This window comes from Nicotiana tabacum, chromosome 22 (assembly GCF_000715075.1).
Source record: "Nicotiana tabacum cultivar K326 chromosome 22, ASM71507v2, whole genome shotgun sequence".
Classification (NCBI taxonomy): domain Eukaryota; kingdom Viridiplantae; phylum Streptophyta; class Magnoliopsida; order Solanales; family Solanaceae; genus Nicotiana; species Nicotiana tabacum.
The window spans coordinates 33,402,074-33,411,060 of NC_134101.1; the positions used below are offsets into that span (position 1 = coordinate 33,402,074).

The 8,987-nt window shown below is 33.9% G+C and overlaps 2 protein-coding genes across 5 annotated transcripts; both read left to right on the top strand.

The window, feature by feature from the left end:
- The first annotated feature begins 317 nt into the window (after window positions 1-317).
- Window positions 318-5,820, top strand: LOC107820906 (putative glycosyltransferase At5g03795). 4 transcript variants are annotated; one of them, XM_075244262.1, is made up of 6 exons: window positions 397-445; window positions 593-1,009; window positions 1,135-1,209; window positions 1,302-1,432; window positions 2,706-3,054; window positions 3,406-4,586. In XM_075244262.1, exons 3-6 carry the CDS (start codon window positions 1,171-1,173, stop codon window positions 4,072-4,074), a joined length of 1,188 nt encoding a protein of 395 aa, XP_075100363.1. In that variant the 5' UTR covers window positions 397-445; window positions 593-1,009; window positions 1,135-1,170; the 3' UTR covers window positions 4,075-4,586. The 4 variants fall into 4 exon arrangements, 3 of the variants coding, with proteins under 3 accessions (XP_016502749.1, XP_016502750.1, XP_075100363.1); XM_016647263.2 differs by having other exon boundaries at window positions 318-445; window positions 617-1,209; XM_016647264.2 differs by having other exon boundaries at window positions 340-445; window positions 593-1,209.
- Window positions 5,608-6,994, top strand: LOC107820907 (protein TAP1-like). The gene is made up of 2 exons (XM_016647265.2): window positions 5,608-5,898; window positions 6,745-6,994. Exons 1-2 carry the CDS (start codon window positions 5,643-5,645, stop codon window positions 6,798-6,800), a joined length of 312 nt encoding a protein of 103 aa, XP_016502751.1. The 5' UTR covers window positions 5,608-5,642; the 3' UTR covers window positions 6,801-6,994.
- Window positions 6,995-8,987: the final 1,993 nt, after the last annotated feature.

Consider the following 8,987-nt stretch of genomic DNA (forward strand, 5'->3'; position numbering starts at 1 on the left):
ATTTCAAATTATACCGGATAAATTTGACTTTTCCCATGTAACGGGCTTAATGGCGGAGGACCACAGTACTCTATCCGGGATCATTTGGTACAACAGATAAGCAAAAATTTACTACTTCCTTATCTCTTGTACCGAGATAATTTATGCCTACGAGAGTACGAAATAATAATTCTAGGATAAGTTATTTCACGATAAAGCAGTAAAATAGATAATTCTAAGATTAATATAACATACCAAACAATCATAAAAAATAATTTTAATATAACTAATCTCAACATAACTAATCACACTATAACTAAACTCGCATGCCCGGGACCAAATTATCTCTTAAAATGTGTTGTCGGCACCAAAGTATCGGTAACATAAATCTCCATAGCTGGGCTGGGGTCGTATTTTTGTCCGAGTTAAGCTAAGGTCAGCCTAGCCTCACTTTCAGCTTCATTAGGTAACTTTCGCTCCCCCCCCCCCCCCCCCACACACACTTTTAGGTCTAACAACTTATTGTTCTTTGCCAATGTTACTGACATTTTGGATTTTATGGTTTACATAGTTAATTTCTCAATTGTTTGGTAAGTAACTGAACCAAATGTAGTCCCCTTATTGTTTGTTAATTCAGAATAGAGGTGACTCTCTGCAAACTGCTGGATTTTGACTCTGCAAAATAGTTTTTGCTAATTCCATATGGAGAATGGACTTCAATTTCAAAGGTTGTGCTGTGTCCAGAGCGTTAAATTGTTATCAATCTTTGGAGTTGTGATTGCTGTTATTGCGCTGCTATCCCAACTACTTGCACTTCCATATGAAAATTACATTTCTGTTTTATCAAATGCTGGAAGCTCGACTATTTGGCCAGAAAAGAGATCGTATGCAAATTCAACAATAGGCTTTCATTTGAACATAAATATATATTCGATACAAGGGGAAATAAGGAATCAATCGGCTCAGCTTTTGCAGCTTAAGTCATCTGCAGCTCCTCCAGTTGGTTGGGAGAATGTGATTTCAGATACTGGTAATTCAATTTCATCTGATGTAGCCAAGACGTCCGTACCATTTAATGATAAAGGGCTAATTAAAAATCAGACAACGGATGCCAATTCTAATTTGTTACGAGCTGCTGGTGCCTCTATATTGCAGAGTAAAAGAAGAAGAAGACCGACATCAATCTCCTACATGAACTCTTTACTGCTGCAGAATTCTATTAGTTTAGTGGTATGACTGTTGCAGATGTCAATTCTAGTCAGAGTGGAGATTAATTATCAATTCATTTTTGTTATCTAAACTGCTTGAATTGCTGGTTGTAGAGATCACAATGGCATTCTGCACGTGAACTGGAACTCCGAAATGCAAAGTTTCAGATTGAAAATTCTCAGATAATTAGAAACGTTCCAGAAGTTCATGCATCTATCTTTCGAAATTATTCCAAGTTTACGAGGTGACTGGATTTACTTTTGATTCTTAGTTACTACTTAATATCAATGTATTCATGATTTTAATGTATTGTGAGATGCTTTATCTAGGTAAGTTCTACAAACCGGTAGTTAGACCGACTATGTTGTATGGGGTTGAGTGATGGTCAGTCAAGAACTTGCATATTTAGAAGATAAATGTAACTGAAATGAGGATGTTGAGATGGATATGCGGGTACACTAGGTTGGATAAGGTTAGGATTGAGGCGGGCGAAGGTGGGCGTGGCTTCCATGGAGGACAAGATGCGAGAAGCGAGGCTTAGATGGTTCAGGTTTAGATGGTTCGGGCCTAGATGTCCCAGTTAGGAGGTTGGAACTGTTGGCTTTGGCGAGTATGAGAAGAGTAGAGGACGGCCTAAGAAGTATTGGAGAGAGATGATCAGGCAGGACATGGCGCGACTCTAGCACGACATGGCCCTTGATAGTAGAGTGTAGAGGTCGAAAATTAGGGGAGAAGGGTAGTAGGTAGTCGGTCATTTTTCTGATCTTTTCCGGGTTGTTTAGGGCTAGTCTGTTAGTATCTTGTCGTTGTTCTTTGATTGCTAGTATTATGGTTGTTTTCTAACTATCTTCCGCTTCAATTTTGTAGTATCTTGTCGTGGTTACTGCTTGTTGCTATTGCTATCGCTATTGCTGGTGCTATTGCTTTCTTCCATCTACTTTTCTGGTCCTTACATTATTATTATCATTTTTCTGGCTATTGTTGTTGATATTTGATTGTTTTCTATTCATCCTCTCGAGCCGAGGGACTTTCGGCTGTTATATCTTAGTAGAGATATGAATAGGATTGCAACGCATTTATTCATCACTAAAATCTTCTCGAGTTTTCCTGCTCCTGCAATATAGTGCAAATGTAGCTATAACATTATGAATTTGGCAAGTTGGAAAGGAGGCTTGAGAAAAGTTTATCAACTGGGGACGTTGCTTCCTTAATGTGAAAATATCGAGGAAAAAAAGCAAAGGGATCTATTCACCTCCCTTCATCTTCTTAGTTCCATGATGCAGACTAAATGTATGGTTATATTCTTTTCTGCTTAGTTTTGTTTCAAGGTGACCCACCTGTTGGAGGTAGTATCCTGTGCCCAATGAATAGAGTTTTTGCATTTGTTGGTATGAGATTGTGATACATTATAACCAATTGAAAGACGTTTTCAATTTGTACTTTCATCAAGTCAACTAATCAGCCTTGGTTTTGGGAAAAGCATGCACCAGATGTTGAATTCTTTGATCCTTTTGCAGGAGCTATGAGCTGATGGAACGCCTCCTTAAAGTTTATGTTTATAGGGAAGGGGAAAAACCAATATTCCATCAGCCATATCAACGAGGTATTTACGCTTCTGAAGGGTGGTTTATGAAACTGATGGAGAAAAACAAACAATTTCTTGTGAAAGATCCCAAAAGGGCTCACTTATTTTATTTGCCTTTTAGTTCTCTGAGGCTAAGACAAGCTCTTTCAGAGCAAAATTTTACTCATCAGAAAGATTTGGAAAATCATCTCAGCAATTACATTGGAAGAATTTCTAGAAAATATCATTTCTGGAATAGAAGCAAAGGGGTTGATCATTTTTTTGCTGCTTGTCATGATTGGGTATGGTTTTTCTTGAGCTCTATCCCATTATGATTGTTGCATTAGATGGTGTTTTGGCAGTTAATTGTGTCAATCTACTCATTCTGCCCGGAAACCTCTTTCTGACAACTTTAGGAAAGCAAATTAAAACAGTAAGGGAGTTTTTTTTTTTTTCTTTTTAATAAAACGTTAGTTGTATAAAGATATAGTTTTGTTTTTGATTCTTTCATTTCTTTGGAAAAAGGTAGAATGTTGAAGAATCATAGGACATTTTCTGAATCTGCAACTTGGACGGTGTCCTTTTTTACAAATCTGGAGTACTGTCAGGTGGCAATCTATCATTCTTTTTCTAAAAGTAAAAGCACATTATAGGCACCCCGACTCACGAGGAAGAGCATGGAAACTTGTGTTAGAGCTCTCTGCAATTCAAATATAGCTGGAGGCTTCAAGATAGGGAAGGATGTCTCTCTTCCAGTAACTTATGTTCGTTCAGCTGAAAACCCGCTCAAAGATCTGGGAGGAAATCCTCCTTCAGCAAGACCTGTCCTTGTCTTTTTCGCTGGAGGCATTCATGGTTATCTTCGTCCTATCTTATTGCAACATTGGAGTGACAAAGAACCTGATATGAAGATTTTTGGACCTATGCCTCGTGATACTGAAGGTAAAACTGAATATAGAAAACTTATGAAAAGCAGCAAATATTGCATCTGTGCCAGGGGTTATGAAGTACATACTCCAAGAGTTGTGGAGTCCATACACTATGAGTGTGTACCTGTGATCATATCAGATAATTATGTGCCACCTTTCTTTGAGGTTTTCGACTGGGAATCATTTTCTGTCTTTGTTTTGGAGAAAGATGTTCCAGACTTGAGAAACATTCTTCTCTCAATTCCTGAGGAGAAGTACATGGAGATGCAGCGTAGGCTGAAGATCGTTCAACAGTATTTCCTTTGGCACAAAAATCCTGTAAAGTATGACTTGTTTCACATGATCCTTCACTCAATTTGGTATAACAGAGTATTTCAGGTAAAATCTGAATAAGGATGTCAAAGGGCTTGAGGATTTTTGATATGGAGGGACATCGGTAGGAGCAAATCCCGATAAAGGACTTCGCATAGAGTAGAGCAGAGGAAACACACATATCCCAGATGATTTGAACGCTTGAAAGATCATATTCTGTTCTATGCGTGAAACTGCCTGGTAACTGCTTAAGCTTTAATTAGTTGCTATTGTTGGCGAGCTGAACGTAGCAGTGTTGATACCTGATAGTATCGTTCTTCTTTGCAGCCTCGTGTATACTTGTCTAATGCTCTAATAATTTACCTATTGTTGCCATTTACCTATAGAAGAACTTCCTAGCTATCTTCCTAATGCATTTTCCATACTCGCCACATTTCTCTCAAGTGGATTGACACTGAAATTCTTTGCTAGCCTGACAGTTCATTTGCTTCATTTTCTTTTCTCTTTTTCTTAATCTTGTTCTTGCGTTAGTGCATTGTAGAGCCGTTGGCCTTAAAGTATCGCAATGGAATTTATGATCCTTTTTTTCCTTCTCTATGTGAAAGTGGAATTGATGATCCGATGCATTATAAGAAATTTTGCTAATTTACAAACATCGTAGCGAGATTTCTTTAAATGGCTTTTCAGTTTTCTTTGGTCTGATCAAGATCAGTAGCAAGATAATTTTGGGCATTAATATTGTTTTTTATCCTTATACTATTCTACTACTGCACCAAACAGGCTCTAAAGGAACATTAGTAACTGGTTTTGCTAGTTGAAGCTTCCTGGTTATCATTGTACTTCAAATTTTTAGGGGAAAGCTTAAAGCGAAAATACAACACGAATTAAATTAATACTCTTTTTTCTGGTGTTCTTTCATTGGGTAATTTTGGTAGAAAACAAATAATTTTTTTCCTTTTAGAAAACGATGGTTTACAATAGTAATTTATAGCATTAAACTAATCATCACAAATAACTTTTATATATTACAATATGAATCATTTTTATTATTAAATGACAGGTTGAAAAATGCACTTGGACAAAAGAAAGAGCATTTCTACAAAGTATTGGAAGAAGAATTAACGTGGATAGCATTAAATCGTTCTCCTTAGAGAGATTCCATTTACTGGGAGTTTAAAAAGGTTTCAATAGATCATCTTGACATAAAAATTAGATTAGTGAAAGTAATACTAATTCCCCTAAAATTTAATTCAGATCTCTCTCACCAAAAGTTTTATACTATTCTAAGTAATAAATCCTCTAACAGGGACAGTAAAAACTCGAGACAAATATATGCAACTGTAGTTTGATCATGCATTTTAGCCACCATATATTAATGAACTGAGATTTTCAAAGTCCCCATGAATGTTAAATGATCAACCCGAAGATAACAATTAGGAAGAAAAAGTAGGTAGCAAAACGTTGCTTATCATCAGAGCAACCCCTAACCAATTAATACCAAAACTTTAAATTCTCGAAAGGAAAAAAAATAAAAATAAAAAGGGCAAATACTCCACTATATATACATATAATGCATGCCTTTCCCAGAGCCTGACTTGCATTACAAAGTATAGCATTTTTAGATATAATTAACTCCTAGCTAGCTAGAAATGGAAATGAAATACCTGACCCTAATGCTAACAATGATGACAGCTATGGCTATATTTGAAGGGGAATTGAGTATGGCCAATCTGATGGAGGTGAAATGTATACAAGTTTGCATGAACGAATGCAAGATAACTGGTATAGCAACTGCTGCCTGTCTTAAATTCTGCCCACTTCACTGCGTTCCACCTACGCCTCCCTCTGAAGTCCGCTATTGCAATCTCCGATGCATTCTTGGACATTGTGTTGACTACAAGAATGGTATTTCATCCGTTCCTTTTTACTTGTCATGTTTAACTTGGATAATATTGTTGTCAAAAGTTAGTACGTCGTTCTACGTCTAGTGTGAAATATGTACACATTGTTTGCAAGTACAAATGACTGCATTTGTATGCACATAACACATCCATCCACAGAGCTAGACTATGACCGAACCCAGAAATTTTGATCGAAATTAAATTATGTGTTTATCTTGGAAAATTCATTGAATATATATAAATTATTACATATTGTTTTAGTTTGACTTGACACAAATTTTAATAAATAAATAAAGACTTTTGAAATATGCGGTCTTAAATAAGTCATAGCATTTGTGTGACAGTAAAACTTTTGAAACTTGTGGTCTGAAACCTGCCATAACATTTATGTGGCTTTAAATGCTTCCTATTAAGGAAATATTGAAAGGTGTTAATCTTTTTGGAACAGACTAATAAGGAGATAGTGTCAATCTTTTTTAGACATGTGAAATATTAATTTAGAATTCAGTAACTTAACAGTACTAGAACCCTAAACCTATAAACTTCAAATCCTGGCTCTCTGTTCATCGTTTGGAAATATTATGTGAAGCCAAAAGTGGATACTTTCTCCAGCATTTTCTACAGTTAAATCTATTTGAACAAACTTGAACAAGTTTCTGGACAAGCTTGTTGGACATGAAGAATAGTTCTCCACATCAATATAATGACTTTTTAGGAAAAATAGTATCCCGACGATGAATTTTTCTTGAATTTTTGAAATATTATATTTTGCTGACAATTTTTTTATGTAGTTTTATTTTCTATAAATGAATTTTCATCTCTTCAATTTGGTGCTTATATATCATTGCAGATGAAGAGAGACTGGAGGGCTGCGTCTCCAGCTGCCGGAAGAATGATCATTGCTAAATTTCTAGTTCTATAATGACACAGCTTACCCACACAAAAAAATGCCTCATAATTCTAGTCCTCTATTTCTGTTTATTTTTCTTTTAATTAGTGAGTTTCAGCTTTCAATTCTGTCTAAAGAATTTGGATCATATGATACAGACGTTATATAACTGCAGATTTTATTTGGTGGGAGTTCCAGTGAGAATATTTGCTAATAGTTTTTTCAAATTTGTTAAATTAATGGATCGATAGAAAACGATCAGTTATAAGTTTGTGATATTAAGCTGTTGCTACATTGTAACATATGCAAGTCTACACCAAATATCAAAAGGGTCTTAATTCAGAACATTTATTCTTAGTTGCGCGCGCAACTCATAAGATGAAGTCATTCTTGACCCTAATTACTTGCTTAAGACTAATCTAAAGCAACTGCAAAATAGTTCTTTAGGGATGCTACACCTGTTCTAATGATCCAATTTTATATTTAAGAAGTTAAGCTTATTACTGAAAATTCTCTTTAGCAAAATACAAAATTGGCTGGTTGGTTGAAACTAATTGCATTGGCTAACCGAAAAATATATAAAATATGAATATTTTTTGTATATAATATATACACATATATAAAAAAAATTATTTATTATGTCAGCTATAAATATACATTTCTCAATTATTTACCTAATGCAAGAAAACAAAGGTTAATAAATTATCCCATTCTTTAGCCAATACCGAAAAAGTAATGAAGAACAAGCATATATATGATCCATCTCTACTCTTCAATAACAAAATAAAGTCTTCCACTTGGTCCTAATAGGCCCGTGCCCCCCATATTAGGCTTTAATTTCTTGGTCTAATATGTTGTTTACTTTTACTTGTCCATTATATTAAAAAAAGATATGCGGTTAAATGAGTGTAGTTAATTTTATGAAACCTTTAACACACTATTTCTCAAATTAAATATGATAATTATAATTTTTGTTCTGTTACTTCAGTGTCAAAATTTGATAACATCAGTAGGAAAGTATAACGTTAAATTGCATTTATAGGAGTGCAATTAGCTTGTTTCTCTGAAATTGTAGAAATTATGCATCCATTCTTAATACGAGCAGAATAAACGAATGATACTTTTAAAACTTGACTCGATAAAGAAAAAAACATTACATTATCGACCTCTGCGAAAATAGCAGAGAGAAAACTAACATTCACTTTATGTTTCTTAAAACAGATATACAATAAGCAAATATAAAAATAGCTTTCAAAAGAAGAGGATTAATTTATTCTAATTGAGAACTCAACATACTTGTTACTACGTTAATAAAAAAATTGAAAAAAAAAAACAGATCTTTTTATACTAGTAAAGCAGTTCAGCACTTGTAAAATCCAAATAATTTTAATTAAACCGCAGCTTCTCTTAACAGTGATATTAAAACTTTATCATATCTACTATTTCAAAATATTTTTCAGATGAACCTCACTTCCAACAAGCGCTGACTACTGCAATATCGGACATCATTTTTTAAACTCCCTATGAAGATTTCTAGGTGTTATTTATATTTGGAGAAATTATATCATGTAACTCTTATAGTCAGTTGACTAATATCAGATAAATAACACCTCATTTCTACTTTCATTAAAAAAAAAACAATGATCTCAATTTGCCTCGAAGCTTCAAAGGAATATGCGTCAATAGCTTCATTTATTTTCGAATTGTTGCATAAGAATAATTAGTTATGTGTGTCATATAATTTAGGGAACTTTACATAACTGTCACAATTTAAAAAGAAATATAACAAATTCGTAGCATGAAATTCAATATTACAGTTGTGGCAGAAAAATATTTATATTTGTAGCACACAATTCAATTAAAATAGGAATATTAATTATTAATCTCTAAACATAAGCAATTTGAATGGAAAGTCAATAATTCTCTGTACAAAAATCATGCCTTTTTTTCTCTTTATCTATTAGCTTTCCTTCTTTTTCTTTGTCTTCTTAATTTTATTTTCTGCCGAATCCAATATATTTTCTAAATTTGTTCCATTCGTTTTCTTTTTAATTATCTTTCTTAAGCTTTTCTCTTCCTTCTTTCTTCCTTTCTTAATATAAAGATCTTACTTCGATAATAATATACGTTAATATATACAAAACATATATAAAAAATATATATATTGAATTAATACATATAAAATATACAAAAAATATACATAA

Coding starts and splice junctions, on each gene's coding strand:
- LOC107820906 (XM_016647263.2), top strand. CDS start 682: ATGGAGAATGGACTTCAATTTCAAAGGTTGTGCTGTGTCCAGAGCGTT. Junction 1,210..1,301: donor AGAATTCTATTAGTTTAGTG/GTATGACTGTTG, acceptor TGCTGGTTGTAG/AGATCACAATGGCATTCTGC. Junction 1,433..2,705: donor AATTATTCCAAGTTTACGAG/GTGACTGGATTT, acceptor ATCCTTTTGCAG/GAGCTATGAGCTGATGGAAC.
- LOC107820907 (XM_016647265.2), top strand. CDS start 5,643: ATGGAAATGAAATACCTGACCCTAATGCTAACAATGATGACAGCTATG. Junction 5,899..6,744: donor TTGTGTTGACTACAAGAATG/GTATTTCATCCG, acceptor ATATCATTGCAG/ATGAAGAGAGACTGGAGGGC.